This window comes from Artibeus jamaicensis, unplaced genomic scaffold (genome assembly GCF_021234435.1).
Source record: "Artibeus jamaicensis isolate MK-2021 breed Jamaican fruit bat unplaced genomic scaffold, CSHL_Jam_final contig_384, whole genome shotgun sequence".
Taxonomy (NCBI): Eukaryota; Metazoa; Chordata; class Mammalia; order Chiroptera; family Phyllostomidae; genus Artibeus; species Artibeus jamaicensis.
The window spans coordinates 10,502,687-10,523,266 of NW_026521810.1; the positions used below are offsets into that span (position 1 = coordinate 10,502,687).

Below are 20,580 nucleotides of genomic sequence, written 5' to 3' on the forward strand. Positions count from 1 at the left end.
CTTAGACTTCTGGGAAATACAGTCCGTGAGGAGACCGAGCATTGATTGGGCGCTCAGGCGTCAGAGCCCTTTGCGCAGGCGCACTGCTTTCCCAACCTGAAGAGGCGCTGTCTTCCTGATTTCTGAGCACTGTGTATCCGAGGTGAGAGCGGCGGGTTTGTGTCTTCGAGATGCGGAGTGAGCGCAGCTGTCGTGAGAAAGGGACGCCAAGAATCTGGGGGGGAGGTGTTATGGGAGTAGAGTAGGGTATCTTGGAAGAACCTTCCGCTGTGTGTACGCACCGGCCCGGGAGCGCTTGCGCGCTTGGCAGTGTCCCGGCTCTGAGTGGTGCGGGCAGAAAGTTCTCTGTCCCCGACCCACGAGTGTGCTGGTAGAACTTAGTGACACGACCGAATGTGTGTGTGTCGGTCCGGTGGGTGCGGGCAACAGCCACTGTACACTATATACCATATTCCAGCTTTCAGATTGGAAGTTTGGAGCGTTACTCCTGTCAACGAAAACTTAAGGAGACTCACCTTTCTGAGAGACAAAAAACAGTTTTGTTCAAAATGGTTTGCAGACCAGGGAGACACAGCCTCCAGGATGAACCTCAGGGAATGTGGGGCAACGTTTTTAAAGGCAAAAACCACAGAAAAACGCTGACCGTTAATGGGATTGGTTGCACAGAGAAGCAGAGTCATAGGTATACAGTATACATTTTCTGCTTGGTTAAAGCAACCAGGCTTTCTAGTTTCCGTTAATTCGTGGTCAGCAGGTAGAGTTAGGAAATGTGGCCAACGGTTGGAGTCATGAGACGGCAGCACAGGGTATCACAAGACTGAGACCATTGTTTCAGTTTCCCTTGGAGCTTGTAAAACAAACTTATAAAACAGGTAATAATAGAACAGACAATGTAGGCAGAAAGTGCAGTTTGTCATGTGGACTGAGTCAGAGTTCAAACTGCAGAGTTGCCTAGTCTCTTAAGCAAAACCAGAGACCAAAATGCAAAAATGGCCGGATATTTGGCCACGAAGGTATGTTAAAGTACTCCTCTCCTCCCGCCCCTTCTTCCTCCTGTGGGTGTTCACTAAATGCAGGTGGAACTGATACTATATCTAGCATGCTGCCTACTTCAGTCCCTCTGTCTTTTCCAGAAACCTCAGATTATTTAGCTCCCTACCTTGGGCCTCCACACAAGTGGTCATGGGTGGGGTGGGTGTTTATGGGAGTGGTTGCATAGAGGATCAGGACAAGACACACAGTCAAGGTGGATTGTATGGGTCTGATTTGGGACTCACAATAATAAAACTTTTAGGGGACAGTTGTTACAGAGGTCATATCCAAGACTCAGAGAGAGGAAAGGACTAGTGGCAGAGAGCCAGTTAGGAATAGTTGGTAGTCATCCTGAAGCAAGCTGTTAGGGACTTCAGTTATGATGGTGTCAGTGGTAGGATACAAATGACACTGCAAAAGAAGAGTCAAAAGGAACTGGTGACTGACTAGATTTGGGAAGAAAGAGAGTGAGGTAAGAGTGAATTTGGGGCACCTCGGAGGGTATTAGAACATCTGATAGAAATGTAAAAATGGAGAGGAATTGATGTGGGGAGTTGAAGACGGGAAGATGGTTTTGAGGTACTGGGAGAATGTTTAATTCAAAATTGCCATCATTTGGAGGAATTTTGAATGTTTAATTTAAAATTGCAGGTGAGTTTGGAAGAAGCATTGGGACTAGACTGGGAACAATCTCTGTAGAAGTAGAAATGGAGTGCTAGGTGTGAATGGACTTTCTGAGGGATAGCAAGAAGAACACTGTACAAAGACTGAGCCTGGGGCAGCATCCATGTTCCCAGAGCAACACTGGGAAAAAGAGTCACAGAGAGCTGCGCTGTTAGTGGGAGGAAGAAAGTTAGGCTAATGCATTATCAGAACAGCTACAGCAACTTGAAGAAGCAGAAACTTGACAAAACAGTCAGAAGCTGGCAAGAAATAAAGATAAGGCAAAAAGGATTATTGCAACTAGAGCTTTGAAAGGCATTGTTAATTTTCAAGCACGCAGATTCAGGTGTGTGAAGGGTGGCAAGACTGGAATAATGATTCAAGAATATGTGGTGATGATGTGGAGTGAATAGGTATATATTACTCATCCAAAAAGTTTGGTCATGAAAGGAAAACCTAAATGAGAACTGTTTTTGCTAGAGGGAGGCCACGGGATTCAGTGAAGATAGTTTCAGATAGAGGAGGATTATATCTGTTTGAACATATGGGAAGAAGGTACAGGAGAGATGGGAGATGCTGGAGAAAGAAAAACTGAGTAATGCAGGGAGCCAATTCTGAACAGGTACAATAGTGAAAAAGAAAGTAAGACACAGTTATGGGACACTAAGGTAGAGTCCTTAGTGTCACAGACACAGACTTTGCTGTTTTGTTGACCTCACTCCCCTGCTACCTAGAGCATAATTTTCATTGAATAGTAGGATAAATGGGTTTGTATTGGGCAGTAGAAAGGAAAATTTATTGAATAGGCTATAAGATAAATGCTTTACATTAATTATCTCACTATTTACAACTAGTCCATGAAGTAGAAATTACACAACTGGGGGTCAACTGTTAGCATAAGTAATCAATTAATAATGCCAGGTCTATAGACTGCTTTCTACCTCATGGTCCTGCCTCCCTTGGAACTCTTGTGAAGTTCAGTATAGTAAAAGACATTGATTTCCTAAAATTGAGTGGTAGCCATGGAGGTTTGAAATAACTACAGAGCTAGGAGAGGAACAGTAAAAGCTTTTAGGCAAGGGCTCATTTGAAGATACAAAACAAGAATTTGAAGAACATTTTCTCCAGAAACACTGTGAGATGCAAGAATTGCACTGTGCTAAGTATTCCTTCTGAGGATAGTTTAATTCTATCCTCATAAAGTCAGTAAGCTAGGTACTGTGTTACAGTTAAGTAAATTTAGGTTTTGTGAGAGGCTTAGGTAGAATTTGAACTCAGGTCTGTTTTTTTTCCTTAAAGTTGTATTTATTTATTTTTAGAGGGAGAAGAAGGGAGGGAGAAATTAAGGGAGAGAAACATCGATGTGAGAGAGAAACATTAATTGGTTGCTTGTTGTATGTACCCCAATCAGGGATCAAACCTACAACCCAGGCATGTGCCCTGACCAGGAAGCAAACTAGCAATCTTTTGGTTTGTAGGACAACACCCAGTCAACTGAGCCACACTGGTCAGTGCTGTCTAGCACTTTTTAACCTCTGTGCTATAATGATTTATTTTCTGAAAAGATAGGACAGTGCCTGGTCAGTAGCAAATGCAAATGCTCAAAAAATGCTAGTTATTAATATGATGGTTAATGGTGTTACATTGTATTGATGGGCTGGATCATAAATTAATCAAATCTCCTATTTAGAAATTTAGGATATTTCAGATTTTGTCTGTATTATTGAAGGATTAAGTGAGATAATACACATAAAGTTCTTAGAAGGTTTCCACACATAGTACTCAATAAAGTTTAATGTTAATGATTAAGAAAAAGCTTTGCATATATTCTTTCTTATTTTCCTAGGATAAACTAGGGGAGAATGGCTGGGTCAAAGAATATACATAATTCAAGGCCCTTGATACAAATCGAAATGATCTAAGATCTGATAATGACACATGCATAAATCCTTAAGTGATCCCCACTGCCACACTGGAAAAGGGAGGATACAGGGCTCTCCTGGATCTAGCCAGTGACTGCCTACTTCTCCAACCTCATCCTTTCCCACAGCTCTGCTCGCAGCCTAGACATCTGCCATTCTAAAGTAGTTACAATTGTTAATCCTTTCCATGTAGAGACCTGCCTCCTTGTTTTAAAAAAAATAGGTGTTTTTCCTAGCTAGAATCTCCTCCCCCAAGTCACAACTTATTTTACATCCCATTTCTGCCCAGAAACCTGCCCTGTTCTTTCCTCCCTCCCATCTGGGTTAGGCAAGCCTCTGATGTCTATCAGAGTTTTCTGTATATATCTCTTTACAGTACTTATTCATCCTACAGTGAAATTTATTTTGGTTACTTGCTTGTCCAATATGCTAGGCTACATATAAGCTTTTAGAGGACAAGGGCAATATACAGTTTTTGGGCTTGGTATCAATAGTTGGTGCTGAATATGCGTCGGTTGGATAAATGGATGAATGAAAAAACAAAGATCAGTGAACATACCCCCTTGACAGCAAGAGAGCAGTCAGTAACCCATATCTCTTCTGCCTTCTTCCCAGAACCATACTCTCTCCCCATCCCAGTCATAAATCCCAGCAATGCTTGATTTAACTATGTTTTAATTAGACTCTTGTTTGTAAGAAACCGAGACATAGCTAAATCAAGTAAAGACTGTAGTGATAAGGATTCACAGAAAGCCTAATAAAGAGGGTTGGAGTCTTATGGAAGTCAAGAATAAATAAGGTTTCTATGCACACTGAAGCCCATGGGTGGTACTAGGGGAATGGAAGGACTTGGCTTCAGTGCTTTACCACTAATGTGGCTGGGCTGCTCTTTCCCCTGACTGCAACTGTTCCTGCTTCCCACATAGCCAGGGGTTCTGCCTTCTGGTAACTTTGGCTTCCCTAATCCTTGTGGCTACTCTGTCCCTCAGGGTACCTTTTTAGCTCATCATCTACTTGTTGTCCTGGTGTTTCTTAGTTCACCTTCCTGAGGAAGGATGTTATCTCTTCAAGTTAGGTCACATTTCAACCTGCTGGGCAGCCTGTAAAATGCCCACCTGTGGCCTATTAATTATTGGCTGTCCTTGGGCAAAGGGTTATAAATAGAGTATCTTTAAAGAGACTTTGGTATTTACTTGACTGTTATCTATGTAGTTTATAAAATTTATGTTTTTTATCCAGTAACTGTCAGGGCAATATTGAATGAATTTGTAAGTGTAGTATGAGCCTTAATCTGTTTTCGACTCCCAGGAACAAAACTTTGCCTCTAGAATCATGGTGAAACAAGTACCACATTGTGTTCTGACTTGCAATGTACATGCCTTTTGCTGTAGTGCTGGGGCAGGGTTGGCTTGCCCCTCGTCTTGCTTTACTTTCCTTCCCTTTCTATAGGATGTTGAGTTGAGGATGGATATATAACCCACTGGTACACAGAGAATTCTTACTTCATGGGTCAGAAAAGTACAAATAAGACTAGTCTTTCTTATACTTACCTTCCCATCCCACACCTTTACTTTATTAGGACTCTGCCTTTATCCACACGGAGAGCACACAGGAGGGAATGGCTGCTGTGGCTCCGACTGCCAGATACCAGGTGATGTAGGCTTTTCTGTTTTTGAAATACTTTATTAGTCTGTAGAATGTAAACCCTTTTCTTTCTCTCTCCTGGAGCTTTTTTGGTCAAACCCACCAGGTACATGAAGGATTCCATCGGGAGTGCTTCCTTCCCCTTTGACTTGTGGTGTCCTTCAGTGACCTTTTCATGCCTTGAACATGGGCTCACTAGCCTGTCATCAGGCACATAGCCCCCGTGGCATTCACTCTGAGTGATTTTGCCTAAAAAAGGTTGTACAAGTCTGATTGGAAAGTTTGGGGAACAGTGGACTGGTTTAGTTCTTCTTTGTATATCTTTTCTTTGTATATCCATGTATGGACTGAAAGTAGGCCCCATGTACTCCAGGGAGTGTTGGGTTAGGCTGGGGAATGTGAGCACCTCAATGAGGTCATAAGAGTTTTGAGAGTTGGTGGGCAGAGACCTGTGCTTGCCCCATTTCCACTCAAAGGCAGAGGGTCTTGAATTCTGTGCTTTGACTTAAAACTTCTGCAGACACACTAGAGACTCATCTGGGGTTTTAGGGTGGAGGATAAAGGTGCAATCTTACAAAAATCACAGACCTTTAGAGAAACTGAGAGGGATCCTAAAGATTTATCTAATCTACATCATTAAGGATTTGTTAAAAAAGACAATGGGTGGAATTTGAATAAGGTTGTAGATTAGACAATAGTAAAATGTTAATACTATTTTCTTGATTAACTTATAACTGTGATTATACAAGAGAATATCTTGTTTTCACAAAATGTACACTGAAATATTAGTGAGTAGAGGGATATCATGTTTGCAAGTTAGCTGTCAAAGAGTTCAGGAAGAATATAGGAGAAGAAAAGTATACTCCGAGAGACAGGAAGATAAAGCAAATGTGGAAAATGTTAACATTTGGGGAAATTGGGGGAAGGGTCCATGGGAATTCTTTGTTTCTTTCTTACAAGTTTTCTGTAAGTTCGAAAATTAAGAGCCTTAATACTCAGAGGCTCAGCTGTGACTATAGTGGTGTGGGGTTATGACCAATAGGGATTATGCTACTTTTTCCAAGTGCATCAAAGCTCTACTTTGTCATACCATTTTCTTTCCCCTCCCTCTACAACCTTTAGGGCTCTCATCTTTATGACAGTTTTGTCTGGTCCATGTAAAGAGAAGGGTTATGAGTAAGGGAGAATGTAATTGTGTTTGCAGGAATCAGTGACATTCATGGATGTGGCTGTGATTTTCACAGACGAAGAGTGGGGGCATCTGATCCCTATTCAGAGGGATCTCTACAAGCAGGTGATGCTGGAGAACTATGAGAGCATTGTCTCACTAGGTAAGAAGAGCTTCCCATAAGTAGCTGGACTCTGTACCATGTTGATATGGGGTTGAAGGGCTAATAAATTGATACTTCTTCTCCCACCTGAGTTCTGAACCACTGAGAGACAAAATGGAAGAGTAGGAGGATGTGGCTTAAGTGTACAGCAACAATGGGCTTCCTAATCTTGAACCCCAGCATTGGACAGACTTGCTCCCATTGCTTGCTCAGCAGCCTGGCCCTGCAGCACAAAGAGCCTGGAGAAGTAGAGCAGATGTGTACCTCCTGCAGGGAGCTGGCTCTCCAGAGAGGGCAAACAGAAGAAGCCAAGTTCTTTATGCCCAGCTCTTTCCCCAACTCATCAGGCAAGTAACTTAGTCAGCTCCATCCAGAGTACTAAGGGTGGATGAGGGGCCATCTTTTTGAAAGAAAATATCTCCTCAGAATCAAACAAGGAGGGGAGACGTGTTTTACTTTAAAAGAATGTGGTGTGGGAGTTGGAATACAAGGTTGTACCTTAGAGTAGGTCACTAGAAGTGTTATTGATTTTGAATATTTGTCTTAACTGACATCTTAGATGCCCACAGAAGACACTTTGTAATTAGAGACTTTCATGACAGAGGAAAAATTAAGAATGACTGCTGATGTGAGGTATTCATGAGAAGTAAAGCTGGGCTCCTGTAGGTAATGGAACCTCTCAGGAGCTTCCAGAATAAGGGGCTGAGAGAATGTGCAGATTTAGAGCCAGGCTTACAATAAGCATCAGGTGGCAGTAAAAGGAATCACATTGCAGATTTTTTGCAAGGCACGTCAAAAAAACAAGTGTAACACCTCCTGGATTAGCCTAAATAGGCCAAATGTGGAGAATAGAATAGTGTTCATGGAGTATTAAGGGAGACTACTAAACCTTTGTCATAGGCTTTGGTGGGATGAAATACCGGGGAACATAGAATTCATCAGACCAGAGACAGGAAGCCCTAAGGAAGTGATGAATGTGGCCACTTTGTCAGCAGAAAATCAGCATACAACTGGATAGATGATTCTGGGGCCCAGTAAGAACGTACTTCTCTTTCCTAAGTTGGGGGACTAATGCAAGGGAAGTTTAGACCTCAAGACTATTTCTAGGAGGAGAATCTGTATAACCAAAATGGATAGGTTCACTTCTAGACATTTGTCCTGAGGAAGTAATAGGATTAGAGGCCCATGCTGCATATACAAGTTAATATATTTTTTAAATATTAAAACCAGTCTGAAATGTCTGTCAGCAGGAGATTAAATTAGATTGTTCCATACAATATAGTATCAGGTAGTCATTTAAATGGTGAGATTAGGTCTGTGTTAATGGAAATAATTTTTAAATTTATTCTTACATGAAAAACTGAAGTTTACAAATCAACATTATTTCATTATCCAGTTTTTCACAGTTATATCTATAGGTATCTTTTTGAACTGAGATGAATAGAAATAAAAATAATACAAAGTACGAAAAATATTTTTCTTTTGACTTACACATAACCTCTAATATTCCTACACTAAACATGAGTCACTTCTTTAAATAGAAGCATAATACTAAAGGGTAAGCAAACAAAAACATGCACTTTTATTACATGTTTTTATTCAAGATGATCTTTTTTTCATTATCTTCCTTGAGCCAAGGACTGTATCCACCCATCCTACCAGCACTAAGGCCAAGAGCATCCCATTTGCCTCTGGAGGAAGAATAAACACATTCAAGGGAATTTTATCAAATTCTTGACCAAGTGCTACTTGTTCCTTTTTAGAACCTCAGTGTTGACCTCTATCCAGATGTGCCTACATCTTCTGCATTACTTTGTAGTCCATATTCTTAGAATGCATGGTCTGCCTTCTGTATTTTCTCTGTGAAAGTCCTAGAGGCTGAGATTAAGCTTTGGAGTGGTTGTGCATTTTCATTTCATACCTGGCTTGTTTCTTTCTCCATGAGCAGGACTTCCAGTTCCTCAACCTGATGTGATTTTCCAGTTGAAGAGAGAGGATAAGCCTTGGATAGTTGATCTTCATGGATCTGATGAGAGAGGGAACATTTCTCTAGGTAACTGCATTATCAGCAGGGTGGGGCAGTTTATTTTGTGCTTATTTGGGGGTTTGTGGCAGGGAGTATTGCCACATCTTTTTTCACATCTTCTGCTTTAGTGCTATTTTCTCCCCCACTAGCTTTCATTTTTCCTATACCTAAAGATATTATTCATCTTTATTCACCAAATGCTACTGTCAGATCTGTTATATTGACTATTCACAATTTGATTCCTATTTTTCATCATCCTCTCCACTTAGCATACTCTCCTAATTATCCTGACCATGTTTCCTATAGAAATTCTTTTCTCTTCTGAGATGTCCAGCATCAGATCTATTCCCTGCCTTTTTCTTTATTCCCAAGTCTCAGTCTTTCCCTAAAGAATATGGCTATTTGTGGGAGGAAGCAATACAATGACCATATTACTTGTCAGATTTATCATAGTACCTCTTCTTTTTGCTATAATATTTTCTATTCCTGAAAAGAAACTGCATCTGTGTTTTCTGTCTATTCCAGACTGGGAGTCTAAGCCCGAGATTCAAAGTGCTTCAGAAGAAAAATCAGAAGGAATGTTGAGGGAAAAGCTTGGAAGAAAAGGTCCTCTGTGTCCTAAATTTGAAGTTCATGCACTGGAAGGTGGGTTGGAAACAGAGAAGGCGAGCCCTGCAGTGGAGACCTGCAAGAAATCCTTTTCCCGGGAGGAAAGCTTGCGACAAAGGTCAACTCCTCCCAAGAAAATTCTCACTAAAGACAAAGACCAGGAATGCAGCAGTTGTGGGAAGACCTTTTTTGACCATTCGTCCCTTATCCGCCATCAGAGGACTCACACAGGAAAGAAGCCCTATGACTGTCACGAGTGTGGGAAAGCCTTTTTCAACCGTTCATCTCTAACTGTACATCAGCGAATCCACACTGGAGAGAAGCCCTTTAAATGCCGTGAGTGTGGAAAAGCCTTCAGTCACAGATGCAGTCTGAGCAGACATTTGATGTCTCATACTGGGGAGAGCCCCTATGAATGCAGTGCATGTGGGAAAGCCTTTTTTGACCGTTCATCCCTAACTGTACATCAGCGAATTCACACTGGAGAGAAGCCATTTAAATGCAGCGAGTGTGGGAAAGCTTTCTTTGACCGTTCTTCCCTCACTCGACACCAGAGAATTCATACTGGAGAAAGTCCTTATGAATGTAGTCAGTGTGGGAAAGCCTTCAGCCAGAAAAGCATTCTTACTCGACACCAGCTAATTCACACCGGCAGGAAGCCTTATGAATGTAATGAGTGTGGGAAAGCCTTTTATGGTGTCTCATCACTGAATAGACATCAAAAAGCTCATGCTGGAGAGCCTCGCTACCAGTGCAGTGAGTGTGGGAAAGCATTCTTTGACCGCTCATCCCTTACACAGCATCAGAAGATTCACACTGGAGACAAACCCTATGAATGCAGTGAATGTGGGAAAGCCTTTAGCCAGAGAAGCCGGCTCACGCGACATCAGAGGGTTCACACAGGAGAGAAACCATTTGAATGCAGTGTTTGTGGGAAAGTGTTCAGTTCTAAATCATCAGTTATTCAACATCAACGGCGCTATGCCAAACAGGGAATAGACTGAATTGGGTGAAAGCTTTAGTCAAAGGACCTTCATGAAAACTTAAAATAGGTCTTCCCCATCTTAAATCCATCGATTGATCATTCTAGCTATTCTGGCACCTACTCTCCTGTCTCTGCTACCACAGTATTTGAATAAAAACTCTATTACATTATAGAACTGAAGTGGGATGCTGGAAATTAAGGTGCAACTTTATAAATATAGAGTCAACAATTTGCAGAAGTTTCTCAGACAATAGGATAAATGTTAGGAGGTGATCCTCACACACACACACCTATTAACTGAGGCCCCTGGCATCACTGCACTTTAAATAACTGGAGGCTACAACAGGAGGGGAAAGGCAAAATTGTATCAGCAGGATTATTGTTTCCCAAATAGTTTCTTTTATAGCTGTTAGTCCCTCTCTTGGAGCTTTTTGGGGCACTGATCTTTTTGTTCAGCCCCAGCTTTTAGATCTCTTTAATATGGTTACTACTAATAGCTAGCACTTATTGAACGTTTGTTATAGGTAAGCACTCAGCTAAGAGTTTTCCAAGATTATTTGATCTTTTCAACAACCCTATTAAGTAGGTACTCTTACTACCTGCATTTTACAGGTGAGCAAACTAGAGTTTAGAGAGGTTAAATAAATTGCCCAAGGTGACAGCTAGAAAAAGTTGAAGACAGGTCTACCTTCAAAATCTATTCCCTTTACTGTTATGTTATAAAGTTTGTTTTGTAATTGAAGTGCATGTGTTAGCTACTTAATTAGATTGTAAGCACTTGGAAGCATGGCCTGTGTCTTTGTAGCTCACACAGTGCCTTGCAAATAATAGGTGCCCAATAAATATTTATCTGAATTAATGACTTTTCTTGTTCCCCAGTTCTATTGAAAACATCTCTTGTATTCACATCCTTTCTCTGAATTCTCAGTTTAGCCTATACCTTTATCATCAAAGGGACTCATTACTGCAGTAGTCACTTTCTGATTCTAGTTCTTCCCTCTTCATCACTGAAGAGAGATATGCTAAGCCATGATACCATAACCCCAAATAGACCAAGATTAATTTCTCATATAAAACCTGATGTCAGTCTGTGTACTCCATCCTCATCATTTAGAACATGTTGCTTCCAAGGTCATCATGGAAGAAAAAGCTGGAGGATTTTGTGAGTTATTTTTAAGAGTCATCACTTGTATCCACATCTCATAAGCCAGAACCCAGTACCAAGTATCAGTACCAAGAAGTAAGGAAAGTACACCCTGACTGGTGTGGCTCAGTGGGTTAAAAGTCAGCCTGTTGACTGAGGGCACATGCCTGAGTTGCAGGCCAGGCATGTGGGGGTGCGTGAGAGGCAACACGTTGGTGCTACCCTCCCTCCCTTCCCCACTCTAAAAATTAATACTTTTTTTAAAAGGCTAGCAAAGGAAACGAGCACTTCGATATTTGGTTAACAACAGCTTCTGTTACATATTGCCTCTTATAGTCCATTCTTTCCAAATGACCCTTCTATCCATCTTTGTCTTAGGACTCAACATTGTGTCTCAATTAGTGATGTGTCCCCAGATATAAAGGTTTAGCTTGATGTGATCCCCCATTGCTGAACTTTTAAGTCTTGTCTCTCCAAATTCTTCTATTCCCTGGCCTCAGCCCAATTTTTTGAATTGAAGGTCAGGCATCAGGCAACTTTGACTCGAGGTATCTGCTTAAGGTGAAGCCTGGAGAGGACTTCAACCTACTAATATCCCTGTGGATTTTGGCCCCCCTTTGAGCAGATGAATGGCAGGGAAAGCTTCATATGTGGACTTTTGAAGCAACTTGAAGAAAAACAGTATAGAATCTATTGAAATGGATAATATTGGGTATTATTTAATAAGATTAAGACAAAAATAAAAGGGACTATTGATATCCTTTTGGCTGATGACTGAGAGTTCTGCATCTTTTATTTACTCCCTTGTTAAATGTAAACTGAGGATCAAACATTTCCCTAAGACATTCTGACAACATCAGCAAAATGCAACCAGAAATCAGAAATTTTATATTATTGAGTACAGACAGAGGTAAATAAAACCAAGTGGGGACACAAATATAATAATTGTTTTCCTTTTAAAATATATTCTGCAGATTTAAAAAAAAATGTGAAATACTGTTCCATCTGCTAAAAGTTCTGAAGAAAGGGCCATTTTATCTTTTAATTGGTATCACAATAGGGCATGTAGTAGTGGAGGCATTAAATTTTGTGGTTTTAACTTCACCTAATCGCCATTAGTAAGATCCAATCTTGGAATCAGAAACCAACCAAATTGGAAGTATGACAGAAATTTTTTTTTTAAACAAATAGACATACTTTTTAAAAGAAGGTTTTATTTTTAAAGAGAGGGGAAGGTAAGGAAAAAGAGAAATATCACTTGCCTCTCGCATGCCCCACACTGGGGATCTGGCCTGCCATTCTCTTAGCAGGGAATTGACCCAGCAACCTTTCAGTTTGCAGGACAACGTTCAACCCACTGAGCCACACCAGTCAGGACAGACACATACTTTATTTTTTTATCTTCACCTGAGGACAAGCTTACTGATTCAGAGAAAAAGAAGGAGAGGCCCTGGCTGGTGTAGCTCACTGGATTGGGCACAAGCCTGCAAACCAAATGGTCACTGGTTTGATTCCTGGTCAGGGCACATGCCTGGGTTGCAGGCCACATCCCCAGCGGGGGACACAGGAGAGGCAACCACACACTGATGTTTCCCTCTCTTTCTCCCTTCCCCTCTCTTTAAAAATACATAAATAAAATTTAAAAAAACACAAAAAACATCGATTAGTTGCCTCTTTTATGCACCCCAAGCACGGATGGAACCCAAAACCTAGGCATGAACCCTGACCAAGAATCAAACTGACAACCTTTCCGTTTACAGGATAACACTCAACCACCTGAGCCACCCTGGCCAGGGTGAAATTAATTTTGAGGGAATGAAATAATCTCTCTGGTGCTTAAATAAGACCTAACTAAATTTTAAAAGAAAATGGAATACTTACAAGTTAAGCACTCCACAAATCAACTTTTGCCAGGAAAGTCTGCAATACTAGAGAACTTTTTCCCTACCTTCCCTTGGTAGATACGGTAGATGGAGAAAAATCTGTCTGTGCACTGAATTAACAAGTACATGTCTAGTCATGAGACTTGAGTCTCAAATATGCACTTTCTATAATTAGAAACTAAGGTAGGAAAATAAACAGCAAACTAATATTGATTTAGGAATGCAGATACTTTCACAGTTGGGTTATTAGCTCTTAGTCTGCTCTACATGGAACTTTGTGTAGCTCTGATTCTGGTTGTGCTTGTTCTTCAACTTCTTAAGGCCCTTAAATTTCATGACCTTTGGCTCTTCTGACCTCTGGTGGGACCACCTGTCACCTAACTGTTCTTGTTTCTAGGGTGGTGGTTTTTATCTTTGTTTTCATCTTATTAATGACTAAGATTCCTTAGCCTGGTCCTGCTATTCCACTGATATCCTGGATAAGATGCCTTCCCTTTCTCTTCACTTACTTGTAGCTCCTGAAGGTGAAAATATACCAAAAAGTTCCAAGTCCAGTTGCAACAGTCAGCTGCAGCCCTGGCAGCTGTGGGGTGAGGTTCGGGGAGAAGAGTGTCCAGGTTTAAGAAGTCAGCCACAATGAACCAGGAGATGGGCTATATTTAATCTAAAAAAAAAATGCCACCAAGTCAAAGTTAACTCAAGACATAGTTTATCCATGAGTAGTCATCCTTCAGTACAAAAGCAGCATACATGAGAATGTAACTAAAATCCAGGCCACCAAGTCCTATTAGATACAATGTCCTTTTTGCCCTCAACATCACATATTTGTGAAGCCAAATGCAGACCCCTACCCACATCTACACTGCAGAGACAGATTGACTTCCTCACATCTGCATCTCTGAGAGTTCCTGCTTAGTAATAAAGCAGTTATTCCAGAGAAAGTAGAGAGAGGTTGGGTACCAAGATGAGAAGGATGAGATCCTCATGTCTAGGTGTTTTTTAAAAAGCACATTAATTTTTGGGTGCTATACTGACACTTCAGCAGATGAAGAATGGAGAATTAACATGGTATTCTCTCCTTTCATCTTGCTAATAAGCAGGAATCTGGGACTTTAGGACAAATGGAATGATGGTGAAGTCCAGTAGCAGAGGCCACGAAGATCAGTCCCCATGATGACCTGGCCCCTGCTGTAGTCCCCAGCTTGTTGAACATGCCAGAGGTACTGTGTAAAGATGTAGATTTCTTTCCATCATACATATGTATTAAACCTGTGCAAGGATTGCAGAAGGGGCAAATGACCAAATATCCTAGGATCAACTATTCAACGTATTGAGCCATTTTATGGAACCTCATGATAAAGTAACATGCAATAGCTAAATTATCTATAATGAGCATTGAGTAATGCTTACTATGGCAGGAATTGTTAGTTGCCTAACTTGTAGATAGTCATTATTCTTATTTATTTATTTATTTATTTATTTATTTATAGAGGATAAAGGAGGGAGAAAGAGAAGAAAGTAAACATCAATGTGCAAGAGATGATCAGCCCTTCTGGCCAAGATGGAGGCGTATGTGGAAACACTATGCCTCCTCACACAACCAAGTTTAAAGACAAGAAAGTTTTAGTAAAAAAAAAAAAAAACACAAAACGCAACTAAAACACAGAAAATTGAACTATATAGAAGTCTGACAACAACGAACTGTTCAGCCAGACTGCTAAGGGGCAGAGCCAGCTACTGGCAGAGTGGGGTTGCACAGGAAAACTTGGCCAGACTGACCCAGGCACCCAGGCAGCGGTTGGCAGATCCCAGGTGTGGGGTTGCAACAGGCAGACCCAGTAAGGGTGCAAGGTGGCAGGCTGACCAAGGTCACACATTTGCATGCAGATAAACCAGGCAAAGGAGCGAGCAGTGAGATGTACCTCAAAGGCCCCTGAAGCAGCAGAGGAGACCACTATTGCCCCTCTTTGACCCTGCCCCCACATACAGCATCACAACCCAACAATCTGGGTGGTCCCACCCTGGTGAACACCTAGGGCTCCGCCACTCATATGTAACAGGTGCGAACAGACCAAATCATTATGGCTCAAGAACTCAAAGCTCCAGAGCCAATAACTCTAAGCGACCAAGAAATAGCCAACCTACCAGATGCACAGTTCAAAACACTGGTGATCAGGATGCTCACAGAACTGGTTGATTTTAGTCACAAATTAGAGGAACAAATGAAGGCTAAACTAATTGAAATGAAGGGAAATGCACAGGAAACCAATAGTGATGGGAAGGAAACTGGGACTAAAATCAATAGAGTGGACCAGAAGGAAGAAAAAAATGACCAAACAGAAAAGGATGAAGAAACAAGAATTCAAAAAAATGAAGAGAGGCTTAGGAACCTTCAGGACATCTTTAAACATCTCAACATCCGAATTATAGGAGTACCAAAAGAGGAAGAGGAAGAGCAACAAGTGGAAAACTTATTTGAACAAATAATAAAGAACTTCCCCAGTCTGGCAAAGGAAATAGACTTCCAGGAAATCCATGAAGCTCAGAGAGTCCCAAAGAAGTTGGACCCAAGAAGGAACACACCAAGGCACATCATAATTACATTACCCAAGATTAAAATGGAGAGAATCCTAGAAGCAGCAAGAGATAAGGGGACAGTCACCTACAAAGGAGTTCCCATCAGACTGTCGGCAGATTTCTCAAAAGAGACCTTACAGGCAAGAAGGGGCTGGAAAGAAGTGTTCCAAGTCATGAAATCCAAAGACCTACATCCAAGATTGCTCTATCCAGCAAAGCTTTCATTTAGAATGAAAGGACAGAGAAAGTGCTTCTCAGATAAGATGAAATTCAAGGAGTTCATCATCACCAAGCCCTTATTATATGAAATATTAAAGGGACTTATCTAAGAAAAAGAAGATAAAAAAGGTGAACAGTGAAAGGACAGCAAACTCACACTTATTAACAACCACACCTAAAACAAAAGCAAACTAAGAGGACAGCTAGATCAGGAGCAGAACCATGGAAATGAAGATCACATGGAGGGTTAGCAATAGGGGAGTGGGAGAAGGGGAAGGGGGAGAAGGTACAGAGAATAAGTAGCATAGATGGTAGGTAGAAAATAGGGGGGAGGGCAAGAATAGTATGGGAAATATGGAATCTGAAGAACTTGAGACATGTGGTCATAAACTAAAGGGGGAATGGTGGGGGTGGGGGTGCAGGGTGGAGGGGAATGGAGGGGGGGAATGGAACAACTGTAATGGTAAAATCAATATATTTTTTTAAAAAAAGAAGAGAAAGAAGAGATGATCAGTTGCCTCTCGCACATCCTCAAGTGGTGACCTGGCTTGCAATCCAGGCATGTGGATGGCTGGGAATTGAAGTGACCATCTATTGGTTTGCAAGCTGGCACTCAATCCACTGAGCCACATCAGGGCTCTTCTCTTTAATAAGAGGAAATCTGAGTCAGTTCTGAGCAGCAGAGTGCCTTATTTCTCAGCCTCTCTTGCAGTGAGGTATCAGGCCAATGAAATGCTGCTATATGAACTATCAGGCCAATGACATTTTGATATATTTGGAACTTGTTGGAGAGGTTTCTGGAAAGGTACCTTAAGAGAAGGACAGCTTAAGAAACTCCCTTTTGCTCTTGTTCTTTGTTTCTTTCCACCTGGAATGTGGATTTTAATGGCTGTACATGTAAATGGGAATTACTACATTTGGGTGGTACAGGTATCCCCCACTATCCATTGAGCTCTGGGACATGCAGCATTTATGTAGTTGGTTCTCAAATAAGCAGCTTTGGTATTACTTGGGAACTTCTTAGAAATGCAAATTCTGAACTTCTGGCCAAGATGGAGGCATAGGTAGACACACTTTGCCTCTCTGAACAACCAAAAGAAGGACAACAACAAATTTAAAAACAAAAAAATAACCAGAATTTCCAGAAAATCTAACTGTATGGAAGTCTGACAACCAAGGAGTTAAAGAAACATTAATCCAGACCAGTAGGAGGGGTGGAGATAGGCAGCCAGGGCAGAGAGGACGTGTGGCAAGGTGGTGGCTGGTAGGCTAGGTGGTCCTACATTTGAGGATAAACCAGGAGAAATAACTGGGGAGCAAGACAGACTGCACAACCCAGGGTCCCAGCTCAGGGAAATAAAACCTCAAACCACTGATTGAAAACACCTGTGGGGGAGAAACTCCCAGCCTCACAGGAGAGTTCTTTGGAGTTCAAGAATGTACACAAACCACCCACCCAGGAATCAGTACCGGAAGGGCCCAATTTGCTTGTGAGTAGCAGGAGAAGAGACTGGAAGCTGGCCAAGAGCCAAGCAAGTGGCATTGTTCCCTCTCAGAACCCTCCCTCACATACAGCACCATAATGCAGCAGCATGGTTTGTCCCACCTGACGAATACCAAAGGCTACACCCCTTACAATGCAAAAGGTACACTGAGACCAAAAAATGTGGCCCAAATGCAAGAACAGATCAAAGCTCCAAAAACAGAACTAAGTGATGAAGAGATAGCCAACCTATCAGATGCACAGTTCAAAACACTGGTAATCAGGATGCTTACAGAAATGGTTGGGTATGGACACAAAATAGAGAAAAAAGTGAAGGTTATGAAAAGTGAAATAAAGGACAATGTACAGGGAACCAACAGTGATGGGAAGAAACCAGGACTCAAATCAATGATTTGGAACAGAAGGAAGAAATAACATTCAACTGGAACAGAATGAGAAACAAGAATTCAAAAAAAAATGAAGAGAGGCTTAGGAACCTCCAGGACAACTTAAATGTTCCAACATCCAAATCATAGGGATGCTAGAAAAATAAGAGGAAGAACAAGAAATTGAAAACTTATTTGAAAACATAATGAAGGAGAATGTCCCCAATCTGGCAAAAGAAATAAGAGTTCCAGGAAGTCCTAGAAGTTCAGAGAGTCCCAAAGAAGTTAGCCACAAGGAAGCACAAGCTAAGGAACATCATAATTACATTACCCAAGATTAAAGATAAGGAGAGAATCTTAAAAGCAGAAAGAGAAAAGGAAACAGCTACCTACAAAGGAGTTCCCATAAGACTAACAGCTGTTTCTCAAAAGAAACCTTGCAGGCAAGGGGCTGGAAATAAGTCTTCCAAGTCATGAAAGACAAGGACCTAAATCTAAGATTATTCTATCTAGCAAAGCTATCATTTAAAATGGAAGGACAGATAAAGTACTTCCCAGATAAAGTCAAGTTAAAAGAGTTCATCATCACCAAGCTCTTCTTATATGACACATTAAAGGGACTTATCTAAGAAAAAGAAGATGATAAAAAATATGGACAGTAGCCCTAGCTAGTGTAGCTTAGTGGAATGACCATGGGCCTGGGAACCAAAGGATAACAGTTCGATTCCCAGTCAGGGCACATGCCTGGGTTGCAGGCCGGTTCTCAGCAGGGTATGCACAAGAGGCAACCATACATTGATATTTCTCTCCCTCTCTCTTTCCCTACCCTCTGAAGATAAATAAATAAAATATTTAAAAAATATGAACAGTAAAATGACAGCAAACAATTATCAACAACTGAACCTAAAAAAACGAAAGAAAAACAAAAACAAACTAAGCAAACAACTAGAACAGGAATAGAATCACAGAAATGGAGTTTACATGGAGGGTTATCAGTGTGTGTGTGAGGGGCGAATGAGGGAAAAGGTACAGGGAATAAGTAGCATAAATGGTAGGTACAAAACAGAGGGGTGATTAAGAATAGTATAGGAAATGGAAAAGCCAAAGATCTTTTATGTACAACCCATAGACATGAACTGAGGGGGGTAGAATGGTGGGAGGGGGGTGCAGGGCTGAGGGGAGTAAAGAGCAGGAAAAAATAGGACAACAATAATAGCATAATGAATAAAACATATTTAAAAAAGAAATGCAAATTCTCAGGCTGCACCCCAGACATCTTGATAAGGGTGTTTTCAGTATAGTGTACAGCAAGGCTTCCAGGTAATTGTGATCATGCAACAAACAGTTGGAGAAGCACTGGTGTAAAGGTTGGGAAGAGGAGGAACTACTTAAGGAGACTGAGGAATGGCCAGTCAAGGAAGATAACCAGAATGTTTCCAGGAGGAAATAAACAATTTTATCAACTACTGTTAGTAAAGTGAGAGGACTGAGAACTGACCATAGATTTGGCTAAAAAAAGGGGGGGGGATTTCTCTGATGGGGATGGTTAACCAAAGTTAGAAGGGTATTTCCTCATGTTCCAGACATGTCAGCTGGTGGGCACTTTCATACACACCATTTTTTAAAAGTAAACTGCCCATTCTTTCTGACTGAAGGGTGGGGGACTCCCTCCAGCAGCTCTTTGAGTTGGCAGGGCTATACATACCACACGCGCCCTCTCCTCCAGGCCTAGCCATTAGACCAAAAGCAGCCAAACTAGAAACCAGGTAGGAAGTAACTGTGGCTACCTGTGTAGCAGAAACCCACTATAATAGGGGCTTACGCAAAATACCAGTTTACATTTCTCTCACGTTAAATAAAGCCCAAGCTCTGCTCCAGGAAACTGCCAGGGGCTCACTTCCTTCTGTCTTGCCGCTTCACAATTCCTAGGGTGTTAACTTTGTCCACATGCTCAAAATGACTTGTCCCTGTTCCAGCCAGCATGTAGGCACTTTCCTGTTCATTTTAAGAATCACTTTCCTTTCCTTCCCCCCCCCCCCCCGCAAGAGGCAGGGCTGGTGAGAAATGTAACCTTTAAATCTGGAAAGCCTGAGACTTAGCTAAAAGTGGGGACTTTAAAAATAGAGAAAGAACAAACCAACATTGTGGCTTGCACCGAAAAACGGTCAGTCTGGCTGACTTGATTTTCTTTCTCGGATTTGAAATGGATGGAAAATCGGTTAGAGACACAGAGCCTGGCACCCACTGCCGGCCCGCAGCTCCTTGAGCTCGAGGGGAGTCTGGAGGACTTTTCAGATTCCGGTCTCCCCGAAGCCGGCGGGACTATTGGGACCCGGCTTTTTCTGGGTTGAGGTAACTTCCGGGGCTGAGATCTTACTTTTCCTTATTCCGAGGTGCAGCCTGGAATAAACATCCTAGGGAGGCGCAGTTGAGGGGACGCGGTACAGGCGCCTCCCCTCGAGGCCGAGGAGGGAATCCTGCGCGTTGGGGACCACCCTCCACGAGGTCCAGTTGCAGGGAGTGAAGGTTCCCTGCGAGGCGCAGTTTGGCGCGGCCGAGGGCATCTTTAGGGGCCAGAGCCCAGAGATACCCTCGAAAAAGAGGTGACCCTCCGAGTACCCACAGGACGCTTTCTGAAGGACCGGGCGCAGCCGGAGGTGTAGTTTCACCGCGTGA

At 41.9% G+C, this 20,580-nt stretch overlaps 1 protein-coding gene and 1 long non-coding RNA gene across 5 annotated transcripts; one reads left to right on the forward strand and one right to left on the reverse strand.

Annotated features, from left to right (window-relative positions):
* The first annotated feature begins 79 nt into the window (after nucleotides 1-79).
* On the forward strand, nucleotides 80-12,127 carry ZNF2 (zinc finger protein 2). Of its 4 annotated transcripts, none has more exons than XM_037146150.2 (5): nucleotides 80-142; nucleotides 5,197-5,268; nucleotides 6,466-6,592; nucleotides 8,541-8,645; nucleotides 9,144-12,127. In XM_037146150.2, exons 2-5 carry the CDS (start codon nucleotides 5,236-5,238, stop codon nucleotides 10,229-10,231), a joined length of 1,353 nt encoding a protein of 450 aa, XP_037002045.2. In that variant the 5' UTR covers nucleotides 80-142; nucleotides 5,197-5,235; the 3' UTR covers nucleotides 10,232-12,127. The 4 variants fall into 4 exon arrangements, with proteins under 4 accessions (XP_037002045.2, XP_037002043.2, XP_037002046.2 ...); XM_037146148.2 differs by lacking the exon at nucleotides 80-142 and adding an exon at nucleotides 175-1,013; XM_037146151.2 differs by lacking the exon at nucleotides 80-142 and adding an exon at nucleotides 1,020-1,504.
* On the reverse strand, nucleotides 8,529-20,371 carry LOC119049991 (uncharacterized). The gene is made up of 3 exons (XR_005082649.2): nucleotides 20,282-20,371; nucleotides 13,749-13,903; nucleotides 8,529-8,618 (listed from the first exon to the last, which is right to left on the reverse strand). It is a non-coding gene; the product is annotated as an uncharacterized LOC119049991 (long non-coding RNA).
* Between the last annotated feature and the right edge of the window lie 209 nt (nucleotides 20,372-20,580).

Coding starts and splice junctions, on each gene's coding strand:
- ZNF2 (XM_037146148.2), top strand. CDS start 990: ATGGCCGGATATTTGGCCACGAAG. Junction 5,269..6,465: donor CTCCGACTGCCAGATACCAG/GTGATGTAGGCT, acceptor TTGTGTTTGCAG/GAATCAGTGACATTCATGGA. Junction 6,593..8,540: donor TGAGAGCATTGTCTCACTAG/GTAAGAAGAGCT, acceptor CTCCATGAGCAG/GACTTCCAGTTCCTCAACCT.